The sequence below is a fragment of the Hippocampus zosterae genome, chromosome 13 (assembly GCF_025434085.1).
Source record: "Hippocampus zosterae strain Florida chromosome 13, ASM2543408v3, whole genome shotgun sequence".
NCBI lineage: Eukaryota > Metazoa > Chordata > Actinopteri > Syngnathiformes > Syngnathidae > Hippocampus > Hippocampus zosterae.
This window is the reverse complement of record NC_067463.1, coordinates 22826770-22841118: the sequence shown is the minus strand read 5'-3', so window position 1 is coordinate 22841118 and position 14349 is coordinate 22826770. Positions and strand designations below refer to the sequence as shown.

Sequence of the window (14349 nt, the reverse complement as noted above, 5' to 3'; positions counted from 1 at the left end):
TATACATGGTTGTTTTTTGGGGGGCTAAAAATGCCTTTCCATACATGGTGGTTTTTTTCGGCTAAAAACGGCTCATTGTTCACTTCAAAGAGCAGGCTCTTTGTCCTCTTTGTACCGGCTCGTTCGCGGCTGACACATCACTTGTGTACATGGTTGTTTTTTTGTGCTAAAAACGCCTTACTATACATGGTCGTTTTTTTCGGCCAAAAACGCCTACTATACATGGTCGTTTTTTTTTCGGCTAAAAAAACGCCTTACTATACATGGTCGTTTTTTTTCCGGCCAAAAACGCCCTACTATACATGGTTGTTTTTTTTCGGCTAAAAACGCCCTACTATACATGGTTGTTTTTTTCGGCTAAAAACGCCTCACTATACATGGTATTTTTTTTTCGGCCAAAAATGCCTTACTATACATGGTTGTTTTTTTTTGGGGCGAAAAACGCCTTACTATACATGGTCGTTTTTTGGGGCTAAAAATGCCTTACTATACATGGTCGGGTTTTTTCGGCCAAAAACGCCTTACTATACATGGTCGTTTCTTTGGGCTAAAAACGCCTTACTATACATGGTTTTTTTTTGGGGGGGGGGCGAAAAACGCCTTACTATACATGGTTGTTTTTTGGGGGGCTAAAAATGCCTTTCCATACATGGTGGTTTTTTTCGGCTAAAAACGGCTCATCGTTCACTTCAAAGAGCAGGCTCTTTGTCCTCTTTGTACCGGCTCGTTCGCGGCCGACACATCACTTGTGAAAATGTCGTTGATTGAACAGTCAGAGGTTCTGCCAAAAAGAACCCTTTCAGCACTCAAATACAATGAAATTAATTTTGATTCTGTTTGCTGCAATACAAACCAGATGTTTCATACTTGACCATAAAGTTAATTGAACGTTTACGGAACCCAAAATTAGTTACCGTGGTTTCCCATTGGGTAATCCGACGGAAGCGAAAAACGGTTATCGTGGTCGAAAAAACAATATCGGTCGGCGTTGATTGTACTTGTGGCCATTTAGAGTGTTTCAGCAAGAAAAAATTGCTTTCCCCTTGCCGCCCCCACAAAAAAAGGAACCAGTGGATTTGTGAGTTTTTGGATGAGGGGGAGATTACTGTACGCTGTAGGTTTTCACACAGGCTACGCTAACATTAGCACAAACGTCGATTTCCAATGTTTTTGTTTTTTTTCCCACCGCACCGCATGTCCTTCGCTAATGCGAATTGCCTCGAGCATGAAAAAAATGGATGCTTATTTTTGACCATTTTAGCAGATCCGCGCGACTATTTGCGGAAGGCGGATAAATAATGCAAGGAAAAAGTGCAGTACCTTGTCGAAGTTGTCGTGTCTCATTGTCAGGCGGCATCATTCCCAACCTCCTGGAATATTTTCCAACGGAATTCTCAGGAGCGACTTTCTCAATCGCTGTTATTTGACTTTTGCGGGAAGACTCGCTGACGTGTTTTTGTGGGGCATCGATCGCGTGCGCGTCGAGGGTCTCGTCGCATCTTGGATTCATCCGTTTTGGAGTCGCGGCATCGACACCGGCGTCATTCCGGGAAACCAAATGCCAACTTGGAACGCCGTCACCATCGGCCTTCACAATAACAAAATAAAAGCCGCTCTGTAACTTTAGGAAGAGAAAACAAATGTGCCGTGGCTCGACAGGAGCCACAACAGTCAGTGAGCCTAAAATATTTCCATAAACAGCAAAGGCAACTTAATGACATCTTTTTGTGACGCTCAAAGACAATTCATGGCTCAACGAATGTTATGAATTCTTTTTATTTTGTAAGCGTTAAGAGGCAATTACGGATTTCGGCCAACATCTTATAGTTGCATCTTATAGTTGCATCCAGTCGCCTCCGCCGAGCCGCAAAGCATTGCACAGTCGCGCTACTAGCGTTAGCCGCGCACACAACACGCTTCTCTTCGGAACGGGCGCTTGTAAGGCGTCTTTCGCTTGAATAGTTGATGAGGCGCGCGAGGCAGTCAGGCGTCACTCGGCCGACTTGTCGCCTCCGATGAGCAGTTTTGTCTGCCGGGAAGTCTCGGGAGAGCGCACAAATGGATTCCCGACGAGGCCGGACGGCCTTTTTACATCTTTTTTTTTTTTTTTTCCCCCTCTTAACAGCGCCGAGCAGAAGCTCCCGACGCACTTCACGACCCGTCGCCGTGTTATGCCAAACGGCGTCGGCGTGATCGCCGCGTGCCAATAACAAGCGTGTCAACTATTATACCTACGGGGTGACGACCCCGAAAAAAAGAGGCCCGCTCGGCGACACGAATCTCCGCGTAGCGTGTCATCAAAGACCTCAGTGAGCAGAGTCTGCCAGTTTTCGCTCATCATCAAAGACACAAGGTCATCTTAAACGAAAGCGACGCAACAATTTAGGGGTCTTGGACAAATCTCACACACGTTTTGCCCAACATCAAAGACAATTTCACGTCTGGTAAAAAGTGTCTTTCACGAAGCGAACGTACACGACGGCCTCGAATCTTCAACGAGCTTCGGTGGAGCTGTTGCACGAAGAATCAAAGACACTTTCAAATGGTCTCCAAAGTTGAACGTCGAGGCGGCTTGCTTTTTCAATCCGTCCATCACGGCCCAAAAGCTCCCGAGGAGATTTACGCCGCGGTTCGGTGATGCCAGCACAACACTAGCCGTGATTAAAAGGCTGAGAAGACGTCGCCTTAACGGATGTTTTTTTTTTCCCCCTCCATACAAATACACGACCGAGTCAGCGAAAAGCCCCGAGCGAGGATTTCCGCAATCTACGCAAAACAAAATCGAGTCGCCGCGTCGCTCAACATAAAATCGAGAGTTTCTGTTGACGACAAAGACACGCAAAGTCACCGACGAACGCAACGCACACATTTTGGCTGCATCCAGCTTCCGGCCAGATCATATATATATGACATATATATATATATATATATATATATATATATATATATATATATATATATATATATATATATATATATATATATAATTTTTTTTTTACACACAAAAAAGCTAGACTTTTAACGACTTTTGTCAGAAGGTTCAGCTTCTCAGGGATTTTGGCCCTTTTTTTTTAAAGCCAATTGGAGAATAAGTAAAGTAAAATGAGTAAAATACTCTATTTGTATCCAGCACCAGTTTGTCAAAGTAAAAAAGTAAATAAGCTCCTTTTGTAAAAATAGGAATATATCAGCAGATGTACATCCAGATGACATGAGATGTGATCGGGCCTGTCGGTCATGTCGGCACACCTGTCGGCCATTTTGGTTGCCAGTTTCTTTTGTTTTTGTTTTTTTTTCAATGGACTTTGGCACATTTTAGCGCCAATACGAAAACCAAATCACCTGAAAAAAAGTCGGGCACCACTTTGTCCGATTGACACAAACTTGTGTCGATCATGACAGAATTGACACAAAGAACGCAAACAACGACGGTGTTTAAGACACAGCGAGTCGGCCATTTTGGTGGGACGGTTTGTCAAATCAAAGAGGTGCACCGCTGCCGTTTATTTCTTTTTTAAGTGTGTGTGTGTTTGTTTAGATGCAGGCGGCTCATTTTTCATCGAGATTTTCCTCACCTGCTGTTCTATCCGCCGCGGCGAGTCAAACGGGAGCAATTCGTCATTTTCTGAGCGGCGGGGAGTGGGCGGGGCGAGGAGAAGCAAAGACGGCGAGCGGATAAGAGCGATCCGAAACGTCTCGCTACACAAACGTGCCAATCGCAACGCCTTCATCAAAGTCGACTCTTGATTAGGCTAATCAAGTGTCCGGCGAGTGCGGATCAATTGAGTTCCAACCTCCGGAGATACGCCGTCAAACGGCGGATCCAAATTTGACACCCACACACACACATACATATGGATACGCGTGCACTCTCAAACGGCGCGCGCGCACGCCAAACGCTGGAGGCCGAGAATAGATCTGTTCCGAGTTTAACTTTTATTCGTCTTCTTTCTTCTTCATGTTACTCGTCCTCCTCCTCCTCTTCTTCTCTGGTCTTCATGTGTGCGCGTGTGTGTGTGTGTGTGCGCGCCTACCATATTTTTAGTGTGTAGGCGTCGGCGGGCGCTTATAAATTTTCATGGCTTTGTTTAGCGTGTGGGCCGACACGCTGGGCCACCGCGGTAACGCGCACGCACGCACGCACGCACGCGCCCGTGCGAAGCGTGTAGGCCGGCTGCTTCTTAATGAGCGTGTTTGCAACGTCGAGAAGAGCCGACAGCCCGCAGCTGCTCTGTCAAAGTCCAAAGTCGTCCTCGCCGGCCGTCATCCTCCTCCTCTTCACGCAGGAAGTCAACAATCCTCAATCTTTAGCGTCTCTCGGTGTGTGTGTGTGTGTGTGTGTGTGTGTGCAACTGCAGCAGATGGAGCACGCCGGCACGCTGTTCACCTCCTCTAACTCACGCACGCGGACGCGCATACGTGGACGTGCATCCTCCATGCAAATGTTTGAGACACACACACACACACACACACACACACTTGACAAAAGTACATACGCGTGTTCGACACACAAGTAAATCCGCGGATGGGATCGTGACAAAATGAGATGGCGATAAAAGCAAAAGTTGACACGCCCATGCACGCGCACACTCTCACACACACACACACGGGTTGTTGAGTGCAGAGAAATTCCGCCCTGCTTAATACTTGCTGTGGTTATTTTTTAAGTTTGTGTGTGTGTGTGTGCGTGTCCCACTTCAGCCCAAATTAGAGTGTCCATCTCCGGAGGCAGAAAAACACCCCAAATAAATGTGTGTGTTTTTTTTCTAGCAGAACACACAAGCACACACCGACATTGTGTGTGTGTGTGTACTTGTTTTTCCAAGTGTTGGTTGAGAGATTTTTCCATCCGTGCTCCCTCGTGAGGCTCCCAAGATGTCTGCTCAACTTTCTTTCTTTCAAGGTTTCCTAAAAGTGTCTCTCATCATCAGCCAGGCTGCATTTGGCTGGATTTTGTCTTCTTCAAATTTTGCTCCCTGCTGGGGGGTTGACTTCCTTGTGCGTTTCCTTCTTGAGCTCGGCGACCGTCTCCTCAAACGGTTCCATGTCTGTTTCTTCAGATGCTTTCTTTTGTTCCGCCGGTGGATTTGACCTCGCCGAGCTTTCTTGACATCATTTGCTCCTCACGTGATGGTTTGTTGCATTGATTTTGGTTTCCTTTTCAGCTTCTAGACTAGGGCTGTGCAAACTTTTTCATTTGAGGGCTGCAAAAGTGGAAAATCGTCCACTTCAAGTCAGTCCAGAAAGCGATTCGAGATTCGGATTGTTCATCAGCTTTCTGTTTGGGGCCTTGAGGATTATTTTGGGGTGGCCAACAGCCCTCGATCTCACAAGGTAGATCTGGCTCGGCACTGAACGACAGCCGGATCCCATCTGCGCATTTTGAACCCAAAAGTGTAGGGAACGGACCACTTTTCAAAGCGTTACGTGAGGATGTGACATCTTCATTCAAAAAGTGGAGCAAACGCAATGCTCTTGATCCACTCGGTGTGTTTTAATCACAAATACTACTAATTATAGGGCTTGTTTCTGTCTTTAAATATAGAGAAACGTTCTACGGTGACACCTTCAGCTCTTTTTTTCAACTAAATCGGGCATGTCTCGGGCCACTGCAAAATGGATGGAGGGCCGCAAACAGCCCCCGGGCCGTAGTTTGGCCACCAGTGTGTCAAATTGCCTCGCCCGTCCTCTCAAATGGTTTCCAGGTGATTTTCCTCATTCAAGGCCCAAATTGCTTTCCGGCACGGCTCCACGGGATGCTTCTTGTTTTTTTTCCAAGTCTTCACTTTTTGTTCAGCTCCTCGATTGTCACCTCACACGCTTCCGAGTTTCTTTCTTGACACGCTTTTCCAAATTGTTTCCCAATGTGACGCTTTCTTAGTTAAGCACTTGGATTTGTCTCCTGGCATCGTTGCCAGCAAGATGGGTTCCCAGGTCACGTTTCTTTTCCGGGGAATCCCAAAGCAAACAATGTGAAGACCAGCGTCGTGCCGGCCGCCGCCGTGGACCCGACAAGCGAGCAAAGAGACGCACGCGTAGAAAAATGTCACCTTTACTTATTTACACATTGTACAGAAGTACCGTGTGACAAGCCTTATGTACAACACAACCAGTAGCTTAGAAACCCCTGAACTTATACACAGGTGAGAACAACAGCGCACGCACACACACACGCACACACACAAGCACGGAATGTGTGTGAGTGTGTGTTCTGGTAAGAAAAAAAAAAAAAAAGAAACCACCAAAAACACAAGCACAGTCATGCAAGTTGGGAGAAAAAAAATGTGTACAAATCTCCAGTGATGGTACAACGCACACACACACACACACACACACAATGTAGTGCATGTGTTGTGTTACATGAGTGGGGTCAAATGTTACCAGTGGGATAAAGGAAAGAAGAGAACAGGAAAGTAAGCGCATACACGCACGCACGCACGCACGCACACAGCAAATTCATCCATTGTCTTATATAAACGCCGGCGTGGTGCAAAAGGAGGTGAAACAGCGCAGAGTGGTCGTGAAAGAGAAGCGAAGCGGGTGGGCGGCCGGCCGGGCTTTCGGAGCCGCTCACTCCTCATTGATTCCCGGGTGCCCGGCGACCGCTGACATCACAGCAGGAATCCAAAAGAGAGGAAAGAAAGAAAGGAAAAAAAAAAAAAGAAAACGCTCGGACGAGAATGGAAAACATGCCAGTTTATCATCATCAGAAGAGCAAGTTGTGGTTGGACGCCGTCCCCATCCGACCAAACCAAAGCAAAAAAACGACAACAACAAAACGCCTGTACATCAATCATATTGCAACCTGATATTGTGCATATTACTCACACGAGGCTGTTGGGGGAGGGGGGGGGCATGTGCGTGTGGGCGGATGAGGGTTTGGACCGGGGGGGGGGGGGCAAATAGTTCCCTCATTCAAAATCATTCAACCTCAGTTTGCGTTGTGTCTGCAAGTTCCGGTCCTGTGGCTGCGTCCCAATTGAGGACTCATTCGAAGGCAGACGATGGCATCCGTAGGTTGTCCTAATTAAAAGAAGGCTGCACTTGAAGGCATTTTAACGCAGCGGTGACCAGTGAAGGTTGCCCCGGGTCAAACGCGGCGTGTGTCATCGCAGCACCCAAAAGGTTGCCCCGAATCGCAGGTGCGTTTAAAGGCATCGTCATGGTGCCACGTCGACATGCTCATTGGAGGAAGGCCCAATGGAAGGCTCTTCCAAATTTCAGCAAAGCCTGCGAAGGACACATATGATGTCGTCCCAAATCACGCCCTCCTTCAAATACATGCTTCGTACGCCACATTTAAGTCCAATCACACTGAGCCTGAGTGGAAGAAGGCTGCCCTTGAAGGCCAACGGCGTGGTAACGCCGCACACCACCTACGCCTTCGAAACATCACGCTTGCCACCTTTGAACGGCCCATGACACCATAACGCCACACGCAAGATGGCTGCACAACCTCTGACGGACAAATTTGGAGGTAGGTGACATCACACCATCCCCCGGGCTCCTTCAAATACTTCCTTCACAGGCTGCAGTTGAAGAAGGATGCTGACATCAAATGTAGCCTCCGAAAAACACATTTGAAAGTGAAGGCTTTTTTTCTTTATTCGCCTTTTTTTTATTTTTTAACACGACCTCAGTCGACCGCGTACACTTATTTCATCCTCGATTGGGACACAGCTTGTGTGTGTGTATGTGTGTGTGTGTGTGTGAACCACCCACGTGTCGACACAGTGTTGAATTTTTGTTCCTGAATCCATGTGGCTTCTGTGTGCCTTCATCGTCCGGGACCTTCCTCTGCGACTTGTGTGGAAAGAAAGATGTGGGGTGGGGGGGGGGGGGCGAAAAAAAACTTGAGAAAGCACGGCTCACCCGTCGCTCGAGCGGGCCCGCGCACACTCGCTAGCATGTCCAAGAAGGAAGCCGCACGGAAGGAACTTGTGAGCTCACACTTGCCGCCGCGGCTCCAAAAGGAAAAAGAAAGCAAAGAGAGCAAACATCGAATCCGGCGAATTGTGCGAGTATCAAAAAGGGTTTGTGTTCTTTTTTTTTTGTTTTTTGGTTCGTGTTTGGTGGCGAGTTAGAAAATGTACAAAGTGCACAACGGCTAGGCTAGCTCACCGCATCAACACACGCGCTCGCGAACGCGCGCGTGTGTGAGCGTCGCGCAGCGCCGTTCATTTAAGGAAGCATGCAAGTGTGTGACCTGAAGGCTCCGAGCGAAGACAGGAAGGAAGCTAGGATGCTAAATGCTATATAGCGAGAGAGAGAGAGAGAAAGAGAGAGAGAGAGAGAGAGAGCTTTGTGTGTGTGTGTGTGTGTGTGTGTACGTCCATCTCTTTACCTTATGGAGCACACCTTAACCTGAAAGCAACCCCCCGCCCCCCCTTGACCCCCACCACCACCCAAACGATTGACTTTGTTTGGAATGTTCAATTGGCTGACATCAACATTCTCAAACAGTCTCTCTCGGGAACACGGAGCGGCCACCCACCGTCCAGTCCATTTGTAAGTTTGATCCCTGCGCGGCGGCCCCATGCGTGCTGATACGAGAAAAAAAGGGAGGGGCGGGGGGGGGGGGGTTCGCCCCTCGGAGTGAGCGACGGGAGGCGGCCGGTCTCACACATCAGACTCGATGCTGGGCATGCGTCGGTAGAGGCGGGGCCGGTTGCCGCCGGCGCTGGAAGCTCGCGGCGCCGTCACGTAGCTCACGGGCTGGGCGGCGGCGGGCGGCGCCATGTAGGCCACCGCGGGGGGCTCCGGTTGGGGGTAGAAGGCCTGCGGGTCCAGGTGGTGATCGGCCGGGGCCAGCGAGAGCGGCAGGCGCCGCTTGTAGAGCGGCCGCACGGCGGTCTGGGCGCCGAGGCGGGCGGCCGACTGCAGGAAGGGGTTGTGCGAGGGTCGGTCGGGGAAGAGGCTCTTGGAGCGGCGGGGCTGGGGCAGGGGGGCGTCCGAGCTGCGGTGGCTGGAGGGCGACGGCGAAGGCGGGCCGCGGCCGCTGAAGGGGCGGTCGGAGCGCATGGTCAGCACGTTGGCGTAGGCGCCCTCGTCCGAGGCCGTCTCCATCTCCCGCTCCCGGTCGGGGAGGCTCAGGCCCCGCAGCGGGGAGACGGCGTCCGGAAGCGCCTTCTCGTACGAGTGCTGGCGACTCAGCTGCAAATGCCGCGCCGCCGGCGAGGAGCCGGGGGTCAGGGCCGACGGCGAGCGGGGCCCGGCCGGCTCAAAGTGGCTGACCAGGTCCTCGCCCTCGCCCGCCGCGCCCAGCTGGCTTTGGGGCAGGAAGTGGGCAAACATGTCGCTCGGCCGCCAGTAGTTCAGGTGGTCCTCGCTGATGTCGTACAGGTTGCCCAGGTGGGCGCAGGCGTCGCAGCGGGCCTGCGGGGGCCGCACCGTGTACAGACCCGAGTAGCCGCTCAGCTTGCTCAGGCAGGACCGGCAGTGGCCCGGACGCCCGCCCTGAGAGCCCGCCGCCGAACCGGGAACCTCCGAGGATCCGCTCGACTTGTCCTTGGCGCTGGCGGGACAGGAAACACAATCGGCAAGTGTGAGCGAGGCAAAGCGACGCCTCGTCGGGCGCGTCGTCACAAGTTACCAGAGTGTCATGTTTCGGTTCGGGACCACCAGGTGGCACTGTTGGGCTACCCCCTACCCCCTGCAGCTGCACACCTGTTGGTCATTATATCGCTCGTTGTGGGCCATATATATCTTTCCACCAGCTCTCATCAACCCAGTCTGTCACCTGGTTCCTGCCTGTCCGTCACAACCAAGCAGGTGAGGAACCAACTGAGGAAGATGAATGTGAGGAAGGCAGCAGGTCCGGACAAGATCAGTTCCCTGCTCCTCAGGACCTGCTCTGACCAGCTGTGTGACATTGTCCAGCACATGTTCAACCTGAGCCTGAAGCTGGGCAGAGATCCACAGCTGTGGAAAACTTCATGCCTGGTCCCAGTGCCCAAGACCCCCCGCCCTAAGGTCTCACCTGATGAAGACGCCGGAGAGACTCGTCCTCGCCCACCTTCGACCGCTGGTGAGCCCGGCACTGGACCCGCTGCAGTTTGCCTATCAGTCTGGCATCGGCGTGGAAGACGCCATTATCTACCTCCTCCACTCAGTGCTGTCACACTTGGAGAAGGCTGGGAGCACTGTGAGAATCATGTTCTTTGATTTCTCCAGTGCCTTCAACACCATCTAGCCCAACTTACTGGGAGGCAAACTGCAGAACGCCGGAGTGGACCACCATCTCACAGCATGGATCATAGACTACCTCACAAATCGGCCGCAGTACGTGAGGTTGCAGAGCTACGAGTCGGACAGGCTTCTCTGCAGCACCGGAGTGCCGCAGGGGACTGTTCCGGCTCCATTCCTGTTCATCCTCTACACCTCAGACTTCAGACACGCCACTCCAAACTGCCAGACAATCCAAACAATCAGAAGTTCTCCGATGACTCTGCGATTGTTGGCCTCATTACAGAAGGGGACGATCGGGAGTATGGGGGACTGACAAAGGACTTTGTGGACTGGTGCCAGCAGAATCTCCTCCAGATCAACCCTAGGAAAACTAAGGAGTTGGTGGTGGATTTCTGCAGGAAACAGTCCTCACCAGCACCGATGAACATCCAGGGTATGGACATCGAGAGGGTGACCTCCTACAAGTACCTAGGCGTTCTTCTGAACAACAAACTGGACTGGTCTACAAACACGGACTCCCTGATTAGGAAAGGACAGAGCCGACTCTTCCTACTCAGGAAACAGGTCTTTTGGGGTTCAGGGGTCGCTCCTTAAGACTTTCTATAACTCGGCGGCGGCCTCGGCCATCCGTTATGGCATTGTCTGCTGGTCAGGCAGCATCTCAGCCCGGGACCGAAAGAGATTGGAGCGACCAGCAAATATTATGGAGGGCCGGATCCAAATTTGACATCGTATTCATTGGATTTCTTTCTTTAAAAAGCAGTATGTTAATTGTGTGCCAACCTTCGGCGACCAACGGGCCGGATTTCTAAGGACTTTAAGGACTCCCGCCCGACCGCTCACTGTTTGTTTCTTTGCTGCTGTCATGTTTTCTTGTTCTGTCGTATTTAGCTCGTGTTTCTGTTCCTATTGCTTTTGAGCTTGATCCTTTGGACTTTGTTTGTTTTGGATCTGGTTTTCATCCAATTTGTCCTCCCACGCGCCTGCTTTCTGGGGTCCGCCACCACCTCGCAAACGTGACAGAGAGGAAGCTACGTACGTTGGCAATGTTTTCGTCACGCTTTCCACCCGGGCGCGCGACCACCGTTGCCATGAGGCAAATGTCAAAAACTGAACCTGCGTGTCCCCCCAGCCCCCAGTGAATGTTTTTGCCATTGAGTGATTGGCACCTGCTGTGCGCGTAGGTGCTGTACTTCTTGTCCTTCATGGAGTGCAGGTCGGCCTCGGCGCTGTGGCTGTGGTGCAGCAAGGAGGCGCTCAGCTGCATGATGGGCGCGTCCCCCTTGTGCGGGTAGGTTCCGTCGGGCGGGAACAGGTCGGGCGGGTACGGCTGCTCGTCGCCGCCTCCCTGGCTGTCGCGCCGGTAGGGAGGCGCCGACTGCAGGCTGGCCTGGTCCGAGTCCACCGAGTAGATCTTGGGGCCGCCGCCCCGCTTCCTCAGCTGGGTCATGGATTTGAAGCCGCCCCTGGTCGGCACGGAGTCAGAGTCTTTGTGGGACGCGGGGCGGCTGGAGCACTCCGAGATGTCCGAGTGGGGCGGGGGCGGCGCCGGCTCTTGGGGCAGATAGCGCTGGCTCTTCATCGCCGGGGGGACGCCCGCGGTGGAGCCGGGGTTGCCGCCGCCGCCCGGCGCCACCCCGCCGGGCTGAGTCTTGAGGGTCTCCACGCTTTTTTTCCAAAGGGCTCGGGGCTTGGACGGCGGTCCCGCGGGCCCGGGCCGGGCCTTGCCGTTGTCGTCGCCGACCGAGAGCTGCGGCTTGTCGCCGAGGCCGGCCTTGAGCGTCGGCGGCTTCTGCGGGGCCGGGAAAGGCGCCGCGTTGTTCAGGAGGTTCTTGTGGCGCCCGGCCAGAGAGAGGAAGGCCTGCGGCCCGCCGGCGTTGCTATAGAGACCGGGACCCTTCGGAGTGAGGCTGTGCAGCGAGTTACCTAGGAGACGACGAGAGGTTGGTGAGTGCGCGCCCACGCCCCCTCCGACATGTTTTGCAGTCGAGCCCGCCTTCAGCCCCTAAGCCGGGTTCAAAGGCTTAAACTTTTTTTTGAAGAAAGCTTAACCTCGGTCGGGAAAACGAACCCGCTCTCCAATTTGACACCCCAACCCTCGTCTAAGACCACAAGCTTGTCTTGAAATCCCAACACGGAAAGCCCAACCCAGTGTTTGAAACCCCGAGTCTGAAATCTGAACCACGGCTTGAAAGCCAAACGTATACTTGAAGCAATACTTTGAAACCCTCATCCGGGTATTTGAAACCCCAAGGCAGACCGGAAAACGCTGCTGCGGGCGGTAAGGGGGGGGGGAGGAGGCGGGAGACCTTTTCCCGTCATGACGTCGAGGATGCTGGGCTGCAGCAGCACCGTGTTGCGTTTGGGCGACGACGACATGGCGATGGACTTGGCCGACTTGAGCAGGTGCAGCATGTTGGCCTGGGGGCTGAAGTCCAGCTCGGGCGCCTTCTTCTTCATGTCGATGTGAACGCCGTGGATGCAGCTCCAGATGCCCTTGAAGGACCAGGAGGAAAAAGAAAAAAATTGACACCAAGACAGACTTTTCGGGACTCTCTCCGGGTTGAATTGAGGCGATGATGTCAGCGCACGACATCTTTAAGTGCAAAGACATGTTCCTCCTCCGGACACGTAACCCCCACGCTGTCTTACACACACGCACCCTGCTGATGGTGAAGAGCAGGCCGGGGCGTCCCGAGCAGACGCCGGTGAAGCAGTAGCGCAGACGCCAGTAGAAGAGATGCTCGGAGACGAAGGTGAGGACGGACAGGCCCATGGCCGTGGCCAGCATGTAGAAGACGCCCGCCATGTTGTCCACGTCCAGCTGGCTGGACATGACCTCGTTCTTCTCGTTGTGGCAGATGCCCGTCAGCCACTGTGCCTCCAGCTCCTCCATTTCGCCTGGTTCCCCCACACCCCAAAAAAACCAAAAAATTGACGGAGGATCTGGAGACCGATCGAAGGGGAGAGGAGAAGAACTGAAAAGGCAAAAGAAGGCATGAATCGAGGGAGCTCAAAATGGAGAAGCGAGGAAAGGAGCTGAAGGAGGAAATAGAAGAGAGCACCGAGACCAAGGGGGGGGGGGGGGGTGTCAAAAATGAATTGAGAGGAGTTGGAAAAAAGGAAAGGGGCGCGGAGAGCAAAGGGAGGGGCAAAATGAATGGAAAGGAGAAGGTTGGAAGACGGAATTGAGGGTGGTGGTGGTGGTGGTGGTGGTGGTGGTGGGGGGGGGGGTTAAATGCAAGAATGGGCCAGAGAAGAAGGTAGCGGGTGAAAATGAACTGACAGAGGTCACGTGGGGAAGCGGCGGGGAATTGAGTTGGGGGCAAATGGTTGGGGGTGGGTGGGGGGGGGCAAAAAAGGAGAGGGTCCAAAGCGAGAAAGGCAAAAGGAGGGCCCCCCCCAAAAGGCTAGCGCACCGTCGCCGATGATGCCGAGGATGGCCAGGTCCACCAGCCTCTTCCAGTAGGAGCCCTTCTGCAGCGCGATGCCGTAGCCGGTGGTGGCGAAGATGTAGCCGCTGCCGATGGTCACCAGCTTGCAGCCGTCGTCTCGGCCCGCCATGTAGTTGAGCACCGCCGCGTCGTAGATGAACGCGTCCAGCTTGCTGCCAAAGGACGCCGTCGGAAACCACGCAACAAAGACACCCCCACGCCCCCACCCCCCGATGAGATTCCAATAAGTCAAATCCCATGTCATTTCAAGCTGCAGCGGGCCCACGACAAGCTCTGGTACGTCACTTCCATTTATTTTTTTTAATGGGTCAATTTGACCCGGGACGACAGAAAAACTTTTCGCAAGGACAGCTACAGTTCAAAGGTCCAAAGCCGACATCTTCACTCTCCATTTCTTTTTTCCTCCATTTGTTTAGAAATTTTCAAATGGGTCATTTGGACCCGAGATGACGCAACGGTTTTCTTACCCGGTCTTGAGGCTGACCAGGGCGTCCTGCACTCCGGTCTGATGGTACTTGGTCATGTACTGGTGCATGTCCGGGTAGTTCTTGCGGATGTTGCGCTCCGTGCTGCCGTTGGGAACCGTGCCGAAGCGGAAGGGCGGCGAATACGAGTAGGGACTCTGAAACTGGACCCGGGACAAGACCGGAACCGCCGGGTGTCATAGCGGCTCCGCACCAGCGTGGGAAGACCCGCGTGCGTGGGC

At 52.8% G+C, this 14349-nt stretch overlaps 1 protein-coding gene across 1 annotated transcript in view; it reads right to left on the bottom strand.

The window, feature by feature from the left end:
* Positions 1 to 6036: 6036 nt before the first annotated feature.
* The window catches only part of grin2ab (glutamate receptor, ionotropic, N-methyl D-aspartate 2A, b), a 55623-nt gene continuing 47310 nt past the window's right edge, over positions 6037 to 14349 (bottom strand). The window contains exons 15-20 of the mRNA XM_052083996.1: positions 14111 to 14271; positions 13608 to 13795; positions 12851 to 13089; positions 12498 to 12684; positions 11358 to 12114; positions 6037 to 9514 (exon numbers count right to left, since the gene is read on the bottom strand). Of these exons, the coding sequence (XP_051939956.1) occupies positions 8620 to 9514; positions 11358 to 12114; positions 12498 to 12684; positions 12851 to 13089; positions 13608 to 13795; positions 14111 to 14271 (2427 nt within the window). The 3' untranslated portion in view covers positions 6037 to 8619. The remainder of the gene's footprint in view (positions 9515 to 11357; positions 12115 to 12497; positions 12685 to 12850; positions 13090 to 13607; positions 13796 to 14110; positions 14272 to 14349) is intronic.